This window comes from Helianthus annuus, chromosome 8, assembly GCF_002127325.2.
Source record: "Helianthus annuus cultivar XRQ/B chromosome 8, HanXRQr2.0-SUNRISE, whole genome shotgun sequence".
Lineage (NCBI taxonomy): Eukaryota > Viridiplantae > Streptophyta > Magnoliopsida > Asterales > Asteraceae > Helianthus > Helianthus annuus.
Window position 1 is genome coordinate 132,979,880 of NC_035440.2, and position 18,260 is coordinate 132,998,139.

At 38.0% G+C, this 18,260-nt stretch overlaps 1 protein-coding gene across 1 annotated transcript; it reads right to left on the bottom strand.

Moving 5' to 3' along the window:
- Positions 1–14,226: 14,226 nt before the first annotated feature.
- On the bottom strand, positions 14,227–17,901 carry LOC110908707. Its single transcript, XM_022153968.1, has 3 exons — positions 16,533–17,901; positions 15,609–16,142; positions 14,227–15,458 (listed from the first exon to the last, which is right to left on the bottom strand). The coding sequence occupies exons 1-3, from the start codon at positions 17,899–17,901 to the stop codon at positions 14,227–14,229; spliced, it is 3,135 nt and encodes a 1,044-aa protein (XP_022009660.1).
- Positions 17,902–18,260: the final 359 nt, after the last annotated feature.

Consider the following 18,260-nt stretch of genomic DNA (forward strand, 5'->3'; position numbering starts at 1 on the left):
TATAAGGGATGCAATGTCTGGTAAACCAAAAGAAACAGGGTCATGATCAAGTAAAGGTGCAGATTCAGCAGGTGCGACCTCAAGCTGACCCAAAAGGTGTAGAAGCTAGCTCTGGAGCAGGCTCTGGGTGGTGTAACGGTGTGGTTCCTTGAGCAGGTGATAGTGCAGCAGCTATGTCATCGCCGTCTGCGTCAGTAGTAGAAAGCTGTAATCCAGCTGTCTGTAAGGCTGTAGATGTCACAGACTCAAAGGAGTCTGAAATCGAGTGTATACTAAAATCAGAGGATAACTTATAACAGGGGTCTCAGAAGTGTAATGTGTAATAATGTTCTCGTCTAACTTTCCACCATCATGGGCGTCAGCAGGACGATCATCAGTAAACATGTCAACGTCATCATAATTGGTTCGTCGAGTAGCCAACCTTCAGTAGAAACGTCCACAGGGGGTGCATCATCGAGGATCGGAGCCATGGTGTGCTCACCGACGGGATGACCAGTGATAAAGTGATCATGGACTGAAACAAGAGTGACAGAAGGATTCTTGTCAGAGAAACCATCAGCAAAGATAAAGTATCACCAAAATCTGGTAGCACGAACTGTTGGAAGTCGCCCTTGCCCTTGGTTAGCATATCAGGATCACTCTCAGTGTCTGACGTAAATGTATCTGGCGCGGATGCAGTCTCATTATTTATGGCGGTGGCCGTACGGTTATAGATGTCTGATAACTCGTTTTCTAAATAGAGTGACATGTGTGCCGGTGCATAGTAGTCATAGCATGTATATCCATAGTAATTACCAACAATTAGTGTATGCAAACAAGGAAATTTGTCATGTAGTCATGTATTCATATTATTCTCATGAAACTTTCTATCCTTCCTAGTCTCTCAGACTAAGCCTCCCAGTCTCTCAGACCAATCACCCAGTCTCTCAGACTAATCTCCCAGTCTCTAAGACTAAACACCCAGTCTCTAAGACTAAACACCCAGTCTTTAAGACTAAACACCCAGTCTCTAAGACTAAACACCCAGTCTATAAGACTAAACACCCAGCCTCTAAGGCTGAACCTCGCTCAGTCTCTAAGACTGAACTCCCTCAGTCTCTAAGACTGAATTCCCTCAGTCTCTAAGTCTGAATTATAAACATAAATTTTGAAATATGTATTTGTGCCGTTTGTTTGTAAAAATGTTGGTTCCCTGGATCTGGACGTTTTGTGTATGCAATGAAAATATGTTATGAAAACATTTTTGTGAGAGCCCTAATGATCGTAGTCTAGACTCGAGAAAGAATCCTAGTTCGCTACGATCGAGGCTCTGATACCAAGCTGTCACCCTGACTTTTGCGGAAGCGTGGTTTATTTGGTGTGACTTCTTAATACCATAGCAACAATCATAACAATGCTATATGCTAAAAAAACACGAGATGTTTATCCATTAAAAGAGTTTAGAAAAAAAATACCACAACAACATTGTCGGAAAAACATCAATACCAATAAGTTACAAACCATTACGTGATTTAACGAGTTCACAAGACCCAAAAAAAAGTACCTAAAGAAAACCTGAGTTTAAAATCATGTATCCCGTCCAGGAAAGGATTACACCCTCTAATCTCAACACCCTGGATAACATCCTTTATTCAAACGCAGCTTGACAACACATGCATACCCTTCCAGATCCACTAGTTTCCTGAAATACATGTAGTTTGAAAAATCAACAAAAGTTGAGCGAGTTCATGTGTTCGTTTGTGTGTATGTATAAACCTCTGAAATGTTGTAAGTATGTATGTAAGTCCCTGGTATGTAGCAATAAGGAAAAAGAGATCACCAATGGTTTGCAAGGCCATTGATATGTGTGAAGTGATGCAGGAAGACTCAAACCTAGCAGATTTCGCACCGGGCTTCCGGCTGTAAGACATAGTCACCACATGGTCCATTCGGCGGACTCAGGAGTGGGGCTCGCTACACCCAAATAGATCTATCACTCATGTCCCTCGGTCCTACGATGAGGATTAATGGACTTAAGTATCCGCCTACCCACTCACATGATCTAAGTAGTAACCCTCCTTAAGCTAACCATACCATGTATAAAATGTCTGTAATAATTGTAACATGTATTTCACCCACGAAGTATAAAACCGAAAACAGTTAAAAGAAAAGGGGGACATGAACTCACAATATTGCGTCTTCAGTATGTGTAACCCATGTCTCCTCAGCAAACACGACTACCTACAGTGTACTGACGTCTATTAGACGAACGGGCCGTGCCTTTGCTTAATATGAAGGTTTTTGAGTTACGTTTCTTGTGTTTCCAAATATTATTCCAAGTTATAATTATTAGTTAAAATAATTATTTTAACTCTAAATTATACTTTATTTTGGAATAATTGTTAAACAATATTTCTGTATTAGCACTTCTCAAGTATTTTAGCTTCGTATTTCCTTCCCAAGGATGGGGGTATCTCATACATGTGTATTCGTATTTTTGTATGTGTGTCTTTAGCCATGTATTGGCGTCGTATTGCAGTGTATTACTCCAATTAAAAATATACCAATATATTCCTAATATATATATTTCCAACACTTATATTTTCAAGTCCCACTCTAGAAAATACATAATAACTTATTTTGTCCCAAAAATAATGTATCGTCCAGAAAATATATATATATTTTCCCAAAATCATATATCTTCTAATATGCTAAAAAAATATATTTTAACTTCCCAAAATAATATATTTTCTCTTTGTCGAAAATATGATATACTTGGTAATATGTACAAAAACCATATTTTCACTTATTTCGTTTCCAAAATAGTATTTACCAAAAAAAAATATATTCGTACAAGTATTTTCCGGAATGTTTCGTAAGTTACGCTTTAGCGTGTGATATCACAATATCAAGTGTGTAACTTAAATATTTATTCCATGAGATTTTTGGTGTTATTCCGAAGTCATAAATGTGATGGTATTTTGCTAAGTTACATTATTTTGCCCTAAAATAAATATAACTAGTTCTCAAATCACACAAACATTCACACAAGCGTTTTAGTATAGAGTATATATTCTAAATATATATTTGTCCGCTTTTACTTACGAAAAACCACCTCCGACACCTTGAAATTTTGTAACAAAACTCATGGCGAAGTTTACTTCCGAAAAACAAAGTTAAACACTTTTGTAAACACTTGTTAGAAAATAATTTTCTAAGTCTTGGGATTTTTAGAAAATTTCGCCAGATTTTCCCTTAAAAACGGAGGTGTCCATGCTATTAAGCATATCATTTTCTTTTCAAAACCAATCAACAATCAATCCTTAAACAATTTTACATCACCAAGAGCGAAAACTATGTGCGTTATATATTAATCATGAACTTGATACTTTCCGAAAATGCGTAGTAACTTGGTAAAGCTTTTAGTGGACTTAGTTACCTTCCAAAGTGTAATTATTTCTTTAAAAATAATCTTCTTAAAAGAATTTGGTGTTTACAACTTGTAAACAATTTTTACAAAAAAAATAAATAAATAAATAATCTTTTGAACTCTTCTTGTAAATAAAAGGTTTTTACACTTATTTCATTTTCAAAAATGTATAAGTGTATGTAAAAGTCATAATCTTTTAAAAATCGATTTTTAAACTCGGTTTATTTAGAAAAGTCTTTTGTAGAACTCGGATCTACATGATCATCAACTTACTTTGTTCACTCATATTTCAAGAAATCTATTTCATTCAAGTTCATGCTTAAATTAGAAGGTGATTACTTCATGTATCACATAATCACCTTCCTAGTCTTGTTAAATCAAGTTTCTAAACATCATTTAACATGCTCCATATGGTGATTCACATCACATACCCAAGAATAACTAAGAATTTAACAACATATTCATAACAACATCCTACTAGTAACATTTCATCTTCATGTAAACTTTTATGTTCAAGTTTCTTGTTTAACTCTTTTAGTGTTCTTGTAAATTTCATCATACTATAACTTTTAACTACTCAAAATAGAAATAAGCAAGGATTAAACAAGGACTTACAACTAGCTCAAAGGCTAGGGAAGATTTCTAGTGAAAAAGATGGTGAAAATGGATGATGAAAGCAAGTAATGAAACTCCTTGAAGTTCTTCAAGTTTCCGTCTTCTCAGGACACCTTCCTACACTTGAATGGAGCTTGAAGATGGATGAAAATGGTTGAGTTAAGGTGGTGGTGGTGGTGGCGGTTGTATGTGAGCCGAGAGGGGAGAGAGAGAGATGAGGGAAATCGAGAAAACAGTATTAAACAGTATTAAAGGGTATTAAAGGGTAATTCCGCATGAAATGTGTTGATACACTGATGTCTGTTAACTTCGTCTTTATTAAGTCTTGTATTATAATAGATAGATCAGGGCACGGAAATCGAGAAAACAGTATTAAAGGGTAATTCCGCATGAAAGGTGCTTAATGACATTTCAAACGGAATTAAAGGTTTCAAGCGAGATTACTAATTCTGCATGGAATTAAGTAATTCCGCGTGAACTGGTGATTCCGTTTGAGATGGTTTCAAGCGGAATTACTGGCCTATATACCTGATCTTGATGTTTCATTTGGAACAGAATTAGTGTGTGTGATTTAGAGCCGAGGTGCTGTCCGTTTGTCATTTGAATCTGTAAAAGCTCAGAATCGGTTTATAAGAAGATAATTAGAGGAAAACAAGCTGTGTTACATCAATTTCATTGATTCCGCCCTTGATTTTGATGTTGAACTCTTCAGATTGACTCGTTAGGGTCACACGACGATCCAGCAAGTGGTATCAGAGCTCAGGACGAGGAGTACATACCAATTCAGCTTGATTTCATCGGATTCTCTCACTTCTACTCATTCTTTTCTGATTTGAACAAAATTTAACGGTTGAAATGGCTTAAAACTCACATATATCACGTAAAACAGAGTTTTAGCTAATCCTTGGAAGAATTGGACTAAAATTTGATCTAATTTTGATAAAAATGGTTAGTTCCGTTTGAAAAACAGACCGGACATGCTGATGTCATCTTAATTCCGTTCGAAATTAACTCTGTAATTCCGCACGGAATCATACATTTGACCTAATTTCGCTTGAAAAGTGTTGATAATTTCACATGGAATATAATTTCGTTTGAAACGTCCAAACGGAACTACTAATTTCGCTTCAAAGTAACTAATTCCGCACCATAGTACCTAATTTCGCTTCTATTGGTTTAATTTCGTTTGAAATTAGGCTAATTCCGCACGGAATTAGATATTGTTTGGTAATCTCGTTTGAAGAACTAATTCCGTTTGAGCCATTCCGCTTGAACTAATTTCGTTTGAAACTACTTTTCAAAATTCCAAAAATTTTTCTAAGTGTTTGTTGATTGTTTCAGGTACTTGTAAGATGGATGATTTCATGAATCCTTTCTGTGATGTGGTTGCATTTACCAGTGGTTCGGGGGATGGCACATCAAATAACACGAGTGGAACTACACCAACACCAAGTGCAAAGAAAATTCTTTCTGATGCTATGAGTGTAGACAATGCATATGGAACATACAATAAGCCGCCTAAGTTGATGGCAATTGAAGATTACAATAGGTGGGCTAGAAGATTTGAAGAATGGCTTAAAGCATTTGCATATTCCAGTTGGAAAAGCTTGAAAAATGGTTTTGATTTGGGAAGAACAAATTATTAAAATTTAGAAGATAATCAAATTGAAAGATATGTTGTTGAACAAAAGTGCATTGTTCTGCTTCACCAATATGTCAGAGATGACATTATCTCACTGATCGAGTACAAAGATTCGAGAGACCTTTGGGAAAAATTAAAAATAAAATGTGTAGGTAGTGCTGAAATAGTTAAGAACAAAAAGAAGTTGTTACGAAAAGAGTTTGATTTGTTTGGTTGTTTAAAGAACGAGTCTGTTTCCAAGATGATTGAAAGATTCGGGCATTTGAAGATGGAGCTTGCATGACACAAAATCATATACACTCAAGAAGAGTTGGTTGACAAATTGTTTGATTCACTACCGAATGAGCAAGATTGGCAGTACTTTGCCTTGATGCTGAAAAACACAATCAAGTCAGAAGAATTGACAGTGGATCTGCTTATCGAAAGACTAGAAAGTCATGAATTAGAGATCAAGAAATTCAGCAAAGTCAACAACTCATCTTATCAGCAGAATGTGGAGCTGTATTACAGAGGAAGTGTGATCCCAAAGACTCCATCTCCTAAGACAGCTTTTTCAGCAGAAAGTTCAAACACAATGAATCAAGAAACTCCTAGCAGTGGCTATCATGGTGGTTCTTCATCAAATACTTCAAATCAATCTGCACCAAAGAATCTATTTCAATGCAACATTGCTGTGGATCTGAAGAATAGTCAGAATTTTAGTGAAGAATCTGCCAAACAACAGATGGTGTTTTTAGCGTCTGTGCTAGAATCGTACGAAAGTCTCGTTGCAGGAAAGATAGGTAACACTAACCTAACAAAAGAAGACTACGATCAAATCGACCCTGAGGAGATGGAGTTGATCGACATAAAGTGGTGTATGGCGAGTGCAGTGAGAAGAGCGCAGCGATTCATGGAGATTACCGGAAGATAGTCTATTGGTGGACCTTCTACCAAGTTAGGCTTTGACAAGTCAAAAGTCACGTGCTTTAAATGTAAACAAAAAGGTCATTTTAAGCGTGAGTGCAGATATGCTTACACTGATGATACTGCAAATCCTTTCCGAGAGGATTATTACAAAAGAGCAATTTATCATCAAAATAAAGCAGAACCTCCCAGGATGAAGCAAATAGAGGAGGCACCCAAAGAAAAATCCAAGGCACTTGCTGTTTTTCATGATGATGAAGGTTATGATTGGAGTGATGTTTTGCCTGAGGAAGACGCAGTTGGTTATGCCTTCACAGCAACAAAGATTGTTCCTTTTAAAGATAACAGATCTGAAGAAGTGAAGTATGTAAACAGGAAGGCAACAACTCAATTCATGAAAAGCAAAATCTATCGTATATGGATGGAAGCAAAGAAAGCAAAGCGATGGGATCCTGATAAAGAATGTTATCTCGATCCTAATGGAAACATAGCTGTTGATCCAGATACAGTTGATGTTGAAGTTCTTACCAAACAACTTACTGAAGAAGAAGAAGAAGCCAAACAGAGAGAATTGTAGGGAGGAGGAGAAGCTGATGAGAAAGAGACAGAAAAAGAACCGTAGTCAAAGAAGATTGATGACGGGATTATTGATACGTCAGAAGAATTCACTGCTGAAAATTTGAAGAAGATGGCTGACAAAGTTCTTGCTGCAAAAGAACTAGAGGTAGTTTCTGGTTCTGGAACTGAGTCCAAAAACAAGGTCAGTTCAAACGATACACATGAGTCAGGTAAGAAAGCTAAATCTGAAAACAACTGCAAAAATTGCATGAAAGAGTGCAAAGTTTGTAGTACAAATGCTTACCTCAGTGGTAAGAAGGTTGAAGAACTGACTGGCAGAGTCAGAAGTGTTGAAGATCAGATTTTAAATCGTGATAAGTTGTTAAAAGCTTCAAACGACAAATTAAAAGAATTAACTGAGAAAATCGAAAACGATAAAAATGACGTAGAAAGAATTAGGAAAGAAAATGAAAAACTGATTCTTGAAAATCGTCAAATTTCAGAAAAGTTTGAAAAACTAAAACGAACGATAAAAGATTCTGATGAAAGAAATGGTAAAACAGACAAAGAGAATCTTCAGCTGACCGGTGTTCTTAGAGTTAAAGAAGAGTTAATCAATCAGCAACTGGACGAATTGCTAAGTTGAAGCTTCAGTTTCAAGAAGCTAAAATTGAAAATGAATGCATCCAGTTGAAACTGAGCAGTTACAACTCCGCAAGCTTTGTTCTCCAACATATAGTCCCCAAACCTATTGGAAAGAACAAAGCAGGCGAAGATGTATATTCTGATGGAACAGGGGTGGGTTATCATCAGGTTCCACCACCAGTTCTAAATAATTTTTCAAAGAAACAATCATGGTTTGTAATTGATGAAGAAAATGAGGTGAAACTTCCGGACACAATTGATGTCACATTCACTTCATCGTCTGATGAGGATAGTGTTCAATCTGAAATTGTTGAAAGCATGGTTGAAAATGTTTTAAAGTCTGAAAGTGACACTACTGAGGATGATGAATGTTTCTTGGACAAATACATTCCGAAACCAAAATCCAAAGACAACTTAAATGAAGAACCTACTCTTGTCATGTATAAGATGTCGGGATCGGATAAGTTGTATTCGGATTCTGAGTTTCCACTGGAGAATGTTAATGTTGCTAAATTGACAAATGTGTTCAAATTGGTTGAAATTGATCGGTCTGAAGTAAAAAGTTTAAATCAGACAAAGAGGCAAATGAATTTTGAAAAAGATAAAGCTTACTACAAGAAACCTGTTGTACCACTGCGTTTTTATAACAAAAATCAAAACAAATGGTCGGGTGGATATCAGGGTGGTAAGAATTATCAGAAAAAGAATGTTCAAAACAGAAGGTTTGCTGAGAAAAAGGTGTTTGTGAAAAGTTCAAGTTCGAGTTCACTTTCTGATGAAGAATCTAAATTTTTTTCAAAATCAAACAAAGAGTTCTTTGAGAGAAAGGCCTCACAGCCTCAGTCTGAAGGCACAAGTCGGGTAGTTGACACCCGAACATGCTTCAAATGTAATCAAGTTGGACATATTGCACGAAAGTGTACCAACTTGAAGTCTAAGACTGAAGTTGTTGAGATTCAGAAAAAGAAAGTTGATATGAAAGGAAAAGCTCCAATGGTTGTTGAGAAGAAAGTTTTGAAAAATAACAACACCAAAATCAAAACTGAACCTGTTAAAAATGTGGTAACTAAAAATGACAAATTTTACATACGGGTTGCGTCATCTCAACAAACATGGAAGCCAAAAGTTGTTGAAAAGAAAACAAGTTCTACAAAACCAAAGATTTCAGAGTCAGAAAAACAATCATCTTCTACTACACCGGTAAAGATGAATGTTCCTTTGGATTATTATGAGAAACTTGAAGAACAAATGCTCATTTCTGAAAAGAAAAATGTTCAAAAGAAAGACCACCATCTGGTCAACCTCCTAAAGATGAGTTTTTCTTATACAAAGAGGTTGAGGTTGGATCTGAAGAGAGCTTAAAAATGAATGACAAGAATTTTCCACCATTGTTCACCAAAAGAACGGTTCTTAGTTTCCAGCTACCTGAGTCAAAAGAGGCTTGGGTGGCATCAAAATCTAACTAAATGTTTGTGAATTGTGCAGGAGCTTCCAAGATCCGTTTCGCGATGGATTATGGATAGTGGAGCTTCTCAGCACATGACGGGGAAGAAGACCCTGCTGTACGATGTTCGTGGTTTTAATGGAGGTTATGTGGGTTTTGCAGGAAATCAAGGAGGTAGGATAATTGGAGAAGGAACGTTATCCAATGGCATTGTCACGTTTGAAAGAGTTAACTACATTGCTGAGCTTGAGAATAATCTTCTGAGTATTTCTCAGATATGTTATAGGATGTATACAACGCACTTCACAGACAAAGAGTGTTTGATATTGAAACCAGGATTTGTTGTTCCCGAAGAATGGATTATCATAAGAGCACCAAGAGTCAATGATCTGTACGTGTTGGATATGAGCGTCGCAACTACAACCACGGGTCAGGCTCATTGTTTTATGTCTAGAGCAACAGAGAAAGAAACACAACTATGGCACCGAAAGATGGGTCGTATACATTTACGAAAAATGAATCACCTGGTGCATAATGATTTGGTTACTGGTGTTCATGTGAAAGGTTTTCATCTTGAGGGGGAGTGCATTAGCTGTATCAAAGGCAAGCAGAAGAAGAAATCTCACCCCGGGAAGAAACAAAATTCATTCTCGAGACCTGTAGAGAGACTACATATGGATTTGTTTGGTCCAGTGAACGTCAAAAGTATTACTGGGGATCTCTATTGTCTTGTAGTCACAGACGATTATTCAAGATTTTCTTGGGTATTATTTCTGAAGTCAAAAGATGAGACGTTTGATCATTTGATGACGCTTTTCAAGAAGATGGAAAACTTGTACCAGACACGCATTAGAAGATTACGTAGTGACAATGGTACTAAGTTCAAGAATATCAAGATGGAAGAATATTGCGATGAAAGAGGTATATTGCATGAATTTAGTGCTCCTTACACTCCACAACATAATGGAGTAGCTGAAAGAAAGAACAGGACGCTAAATGAAACGTCCAGGATGATGCTTGCTGATTCCGAGTTACCTGTTAACTTTTGGGCAGAAGCAGTATCAGCCGCGTACTATACGCTCAACCGGGTTCTCACTGTTAAGAAATTCAACAAGACATGTTTCGAGCTGATCAACAACCGCAAGCCAAACCTGAAGTATTTAGAACCGTTTGGGTCTCCCTGTACAGTTCTAGAGCCTTTTGGTAAATTTGGTCCAAAGAGTATCGAGGGAATATTTGTAGGATACTCAAGTCCACTAAGACGAGTCTTTGTTCCAAGCTTAAAGTGGATCATCGAAGCATCGAATGTTGAGTGTCAAGGTTACACAATGCCACCATAGAATCTAGGAGATTCATGGCGTTTTGATTATGACACTTTGTGGAATTCGTTTGACATGGAAGAAGAAAAAGAAGAAGAAGAAGATTTCTTTGATGAGTTGGATATTCTAAGAAAGTATGAGTCATCACAGGAAAGGTTCTCAGCTGAGTACTCTAGGCGACCACATCAAACTTCAAATGATGATGAAGCTGGTCCAAGCAATGCTGGAGAACAAGATGATATTCAACAAAATGAAGTTGCTCATGATAATCAGACGGTAGAAAATGATAATCAAGAATCTGAGAACAGACAAGTATTTGATCGTGGTGATTCAGATTCTAAGGTGGTGCAAATTCAGATTTCAAGTTAGTCTATTCCAGTCGGTGAACACGATGTAAACCAAAATATCACTAATTTGGAAGGCGAGGTAGATGTTCCAGTCGAGGTGATGCCAAGAACTCTTTCATACCATCCAGAGGAGCTGATTATTGAATAATTACAATCAGGCGTCCGCACTAGACGACAAATCGATCAAGGGCTTACTTGTTTTTATTCTACAGTTGCTTCGTTACAAACTGAGTTTTCACTTAGTTGTTTTATCTCGCAGATTGAACCGAGGACTTATAAGGAGGCACTTACTGAAGATTCTTGGGTCAATGCAATGCAGGAGGAACTGAGCCAGTTTGAGAAGTTGGGAGTGTGGAAGCTAGTAGACTTGCCTGATGGTCACAGGAAGATTAACACAAAATGGGTTTTTAAATGCAAGAGAGACGACCGAGGGGTTGTTGTTCGTAACAAAGCTCGACTCGTTGTCCAGGGTTTCAGTCAGCAGGAGGGTATAGATTTCACAGAAGTGTATGCTCCCGTTGCTAGACTTGAAGCGATTAGGATCTTCTTAGCATTTGCGTCGTGGAAAGGTTTTAAAGTTTTTCAGTTAGATGTCAAATCGGCTTTTCTCTATGGGAAGGTAAAGAGGAGGTATATGTCGGACAACCACCGGGCTTTACCGACCCAATCCACAAAGACAAGGTCTACTTACTGGATAAGGCGCTGTATGGTTTACACCAGGCCCCGAGAGCTTGGTACGAGACATTGTCTCAACACCTGCTAGCCAACAGCTTCATCCATGGAAAAGTGGATGTCACTCTCTTCACCAAAGAGGTCGACGGACATCTTCTGATAGTTCAGATATACGTGGACAACATCATATTTGGGTCAACGAATGAAAATTTGTGCAAAGACTTTGAAAAAGTTATGAAGCAAAAATTTGAAATGTCATCGATGGGGGAGATGAAATTCTTCTTGGGACTTCAAGTTGATCAACTACCTGAGGGAATTTTCATACACCAGACGAAGTATGTTCATGATATCTTAGAGAAATTTGGGATTTCAGGATCTACTCTAGCTTCAACCCCTTTAGCAACGAATCATGGGATAAACCCAGATCTCACCGGAGACAGGGTAAATGAAACGATGTATCGTTCCATGATCGGATCGCTGATGTACTTGACTGCTTCAAGACCCGATATCATGTATCCAATGTGCCTCCCAGCACGGTTTCAGTCAAGCCCCAGAGCTTCGCACATGGTGATTGTGAAACAGATATTACGCTACCTGAAAGGAACTCCATCATTGGGGTTGTGGTATCCAAAAACAGGCGATTTTACGCTCGAAGGGTATTCTGATTCCGACTACGGAAGCTGCAAAGTTAATGCAAAATCAACAACAGCGGGTTGTCAGTTCTATGGACCACGATTGGTCACCTGGCAATGTAAGAATTAGACCTCTGTGGCTCTATCCACATGTGAAGCTGAGTATGTATCTGCTAGCAGTTGCGGCTCTCAGATCTTGTGGATCCAGCAACAGATGCGCGACTACGATTTGCAATTTCTTAACACCCCTATCTTTGTTGATAATGAGGCAGTGAAAAGTATAACAAAAAATCCTGTTCATCACGCTAAAACGAAACACATAGAAATTCGTCATCATTTCATCCGAGATTGCTTCGAGAAGAAGTTGATACGAATTGAGAAAATCCACACTGACGAACATAAAGCTGATTTACATAACAAAGCATTTGACAAAACTCGTTTTAAATATCTTTTAAAACTGAACGATATGAAGCTTTTATCGGTGTCGGATGAGATTATTGGCGTTGACGAGGATAACATTGTAGATGATGATGTTGAGAAACAATCTGCAATGGTTTGTCGATTTTTTACTTGTTTTGGTATTTAGGGGGAGTATTATATTTTCAGAAAATACAAAAACAGTAAAAATTTTCAAAAATCCAAAAACATGAGAAAATTTCAAAATCCAAAAACAATAGAAAACTGAAAAAGAGTTTGTGAAAAAGGGAAAATGATAGTACAGCGGCTTGACAGTTACGATACGCTAAAGAAATGTAAAGTTTTAAAGCATTAAACAGTCTCGCTGATGATGTGTCGATAGGTTTTTATACATTCAGTAAATCTTGTTTTGGATATAAACCTAAAATTCAAACTTGCTTATTTTGTGGGGAACAAATCTTGGATATATAGGTAACCCCTGAAATCTTGTTTGAAAGGTTTCTTTTTCTGAGATACTAGGTCTTTATACTCAGTGATATCTGGGGTATTATCCCGGGACTTTTTATTTTGCGGAAGCAATGGCCTAGTCCCCGTATAATACTTTGCGTTTGCTTGAAATAAAACTAACCCTCAGTACAAAAAATGACGAAACATTGCAAAATGCTAATCATGTGCTGTTGAAGAAAAGATTCTCTAAAGGGAACACACCTTAAGTCGAACCGTCATCTCTCTGCAGAACAGAAGTTCTGACCTGAGCTCTCATCGTTTCGCATTTAATCCTTTACATATATCATCTAAGTATACTTACCTGTAAGATTGAATATTAGGATCTGGATACGGGAGTATATTCAAGAGGTGTGACACACATATAAGTTTAAGTCTTTAATTCACCTAAATCGTATCCTGAACAGATTGAAGTTTGTATGAAAATTTAAAAGGATCAGCATATCGACAATCTAAGTGAATTGTTTAAGACTTAGTATGTTATCAAGCTTAACGGTGCTAGTAACTTGTCGTCAGCTGATATGCTTCCCTAACACGCTCAACAAAAATATGTTTGTAAATAGTTTACTTTCATTGCATTTCATTTCTGTAATTCATTTTCTAGTTTAGAAGCTTTATGTAGGATCAGTTTTGACCACTCGAATGAGTCAATCAGAGCTAGTGCTTGCCGGAAATGTGGCGGAAACACATTTCAGACATGATACAAAGCAAAATGTAAAAGAATGGAGTAGAAACAGAAGGAATCACACTTTAAACACTTTTCTTCACTTGTATATCACTTGCCGTACGGACAGCAGTTCGACGTGAAATCTCAGACAAGGTTACAAATGAAGACAACACAGGGGGTATATATAGGCACTATGGTCCGCTCATGTGACATGTCCACAAGAGCGAACCAGACAACTAAGTTGGTTCGCTTTTGTGGACAAGTGCCACAAAGGCGGACCTACAACTTGGAAATCATAAAATTACATTCTGACCCTCTGAACTTATACAAAATGACCTATCTGGACCCTATACATTAATCTAGCATTACAAAGACGCAGGCTTTAGACATTGTGCATCAACAAACTCCCCCTTGGATGAAGCCGCAGTCTTTGTCTTGAATGTAGGTCTTCAGATAGCTTTGTATTTCTCTTCCTTCGGTTTCGGCTTTTTACTCAGCGTAACTCTGATCTTTTCATTCTCTTTCTTCCTCGCTTTCTCTTCTTTTTCCTGTTCCCTCATGAACATACCTCTATGTTCTTCCATCCTTTGATTATCAAGATCACGCTCACGCTTTGCCTTTCTCTTCATCTTCTCGTCTAACGACCACCAAGAAGAGTTCCACTTGTTTTCAGAATTTATGCTCTTCTGAAAACACAGTGAAACTACACGTTGAAACTGAAGAGCTTGCTCTTTGTCTGCTGGCGAATAGCGAATCTTGTGAATGAACAAGCATTCTATGTCTTTTGCCGAACAATTCACCAACCACATAGGATCATAGACGTGAATATTTCTAAGTTCACCACCAGCTCTGTAAGTTATGATCGCTTCAGTTGTGATACAGTTGTAGACCCAATCAATAAAACCTTTATAAAAATCCTGCTCCATTTCAGGCATAGGAATCGTCGTCATGGTTCTTGGGGGCTTTACATTCAGAATTGTTTCAGTAATACCACTCACTGGATCTACCCTCTGAACACATCTAGGACGATGAGGCTTCCACTTTTTAAAACCTTTTAGAGCCTCGTACTTAATGTAACCCCACATCGCCTTGTCATTTTGCCTCACAGGGTAATCCAAGCTTCTCACTTTAGATAATTCTTCAACGTCCCACCATGGTAATGACATGATGTCATATAGACGTTTAAAGTATTGGACGCCGTACTCCCTACGAATAGCATACGCGTTCACTTGTGGCAGAAAACCCCAACTAATAACATCGCCAAGAGAAACAGTTCTATCACGTTGGAAATACTTCAAAGGCCTCTTGAACTTTCTCTCATGGCTGTCTTTGAACCACTTCGAACGATCTTCTTTTTCAACATTCGATTGACTTTCTTTCTCAGCATCTTTCTTCAGATTTTCAAACACATTTTCATTTACAGCTTCAATCACCTTTTGTCGCAACTCTTCTCTATTTTCTGCTGCGAAGAACTCCATTAGAGTTGGAAGCTTTGATGTATCTTCAGGAACATCTTCACTATCAGAACAATCTTCAACTTGAACCCGATCGTAGATATCAGCATCTTCAACATAGTCATACTTATAATCTTGCTGTTTATTAATATCAAACGATTCTAAATCCTCTTCAAAATCGAAGGAAATTTCAGGGTTTACATCTTTAAGCATTTCCTTATACACATCTAGACGCACAAACAATGGCTCATGATGCTCAACAATCTGCGTCTTACTCGACTCCCCCTTTCCCTCAACTTCACCACTTTCTTCATTCACAGTGTCGTTCATCAAATCTTCAACGACTTTTTCATTGGAAGCTTTGGAAACTCTAACACCTGAACCTCCTGCAGCGTCATCATCATCATCACCTTTAGAACTATGACTGCTCGCAGAATATACAAACTCGTTGTCATCATCATCTTCATCATCCTCTTCATCTTCGCCACCAATTAATTCATGCGTTGGAGTTTCTTCTTCGAATAATCCAGGAACTGCAGATATAGGCTCAGGATTATCGATCACCATCGAAGGTACAAGAGCCGTTTCAGGCATAGCTGAACTTCCTTCAACCCCTTTACCCTTATCTTTCATCTGCCTTTCTAATTCTGCTTGACGTTCAGCACGAAGGTCTTCTAGCTTCAACTCTTCAAACTTCTGATCAACTGACATTCCAAGCAAACTTTTGACCACTCTATTCAGCATATATACTTCATGATCACTTACTGCTTTAGCTGCTGCAAGCTCTTTGTTTTTAAGCTGGAAATATTCATTCTGACTATCACGACGATTCTTCTCTTCTTCAAGCTCAGACACGCGAACTTTTAGAATATCAATTTCAGTTTGATCTGTTTCAACCTTCTTTTCTAACCCTTATACACGATTCACAAGCAGTTTTTCTCTATCAGCTGCCTTCTTGTTCTCAGCTGCCAACCTTTTGTTCTCTGCTATCACATTCTCTATTTTCTTTTCCAATTTCAACACTTGGGAATTATTTGCAAAGTCGAAGTCACCAACGTCTAGCAGATTATCTTGCGGTGTCGGAAGACCTTTACTCGAAGAACCAGGTTGTACTTGGGTGAGTGGAGGTGTGCCGAAGATATCTTGTGAAGTGAAATATGGTTGTTGTGGTGGTGGTGTTGATTGAGGAATAGGTGATGGTTGTCTTGGTGGTGTGGGAAGTCTGGGTTGTGATGATTGTTGTGGAGTTGGTTGTCTGGGTGGAGATTGATGTATCGGTGAATGTAGAGGTGTTGGTTCACGTGGAGGTGTAGGAGTCTTCTGAAAGATCTTTTTAGGTCTCTTTGACATTCTATGCTTCGGTGTTGCTCTTTTTCGACTTGCAGCTTTCTTATGACCTTTCGGAGTAGATTGTGACTCTGAAACATGCTCCAGAGAAGGAACATAAGGAGCATCCTCCTGTTCTTGCCTCTTCCTCTTCTTGATCAACTTTCCTTTTTCTATCTCTTCTCTCATTCTCCTTTCGTGTTCAACCTCATCAATCATTTCATCTTCTGATGAACTAGAAGAACTAGTAGTGTCTTTATCAACGTCGTCACCTTCAACATCATCTAACACCTTCTCTTTTTCCTTTTGAATATCAGAAGTAACCGTCTGCACAACATTATCAACAAAATATGCATCTGTCGTAAACAAATCTGTCTCAATTACTATGTTTTCAGCACCAGTCATCTCTTGTTCCTTTTCAACATTTACCCCAGGAACATCTTCATCAGGCTCATCAATTAACATTGTCTGCACTTTCATCTTTTGTTTCTTTTTCGGCTTAGACGAAGAACCTTCACCCTCTATTGTAGGAGTTGCAAGTCTACGTCTGCGACCTGACTCCTTCACATACCATTCGTTCTTTACGTCTTTGAATTTTTCCATAATCTTCAGCTCATCAGCGTATAATGCTTCTTTCATTTCTTCCTGATTTCTCCAGTTCTGATGATTCTCTGGATCAGGATCAGCATACTTCACATCTTTGATATACCCAAAGTTTTCAACAACAAGATCTGGCTCTGGGTGGTTTGGATGATATTTCACTAACTGCTTCAAAGTATTATTTGACATGTGAGCTTGTACTAAAAGATCATTTTTAATGTTTCTATCTATCCCTGGATATGCGTGATCGATTAACATCTGCACAAACCGCGGATACTTCCATGCTCTAACGTTCGTTGTAAAATTTTCCGCCATATAGTGAAACACTATATGCGAGAAGTTGTACTTTTTATTCAACACTAACGCCGTCAGCATATTCATCTGATGATCCCTCATCTGATCATAACTACCCTTCGTGTGACTAAGCGAAATCAGAATACAATGAATGAGGAACTTGAAAGACTTCTGAAATTTCGACTTTAGGTAGTTTCCCGTGTTCAAAGCACCCCTGTAACCCAATCTAAGCATACAACCCTTCACCATACGTTCAGGAAACCTCGTAGGATAATTGGCTTCGTCAGGAAAGTTCATCACCTCACGGACTAAAGCTTCTGTCACCAAAATAGTTTCCTTCTTTCCATTCACTTCCACCACTGAAGATATCACTTTGCTAGCCTCATCATACGTAGCATTCTCCCAGAAACGGCTAATATGTGATCTGTAAATTGGTCTTTGGTCCGTCATCGCCTTTTTTACTGGAATTCGGTTCATAAAATCTAATATGCTGCTGAACTCCGACAGTAAAGGATTCTATTCAACATCTAGATCAATGCAGCTGTTGTGAACTGGATCAAATACAACATTTGATGACGCCTGCACAACATCATAAATAATGACTTAGAAAAATTTTCACATTTTGAACAATGTCCATAATCCACAAAAGCGAATCAATATCATACAACATAAGCGGACCATAGAGTTAAAGTTCACAAGAGCGAACCATAAACCATGTATCCCTATAAGCGGACCCTATAGATGACTAAAAAGCGAACCTACCAAGAAAAACACACAAAAAACGATCCGTACCTAGTACACATAAGCGA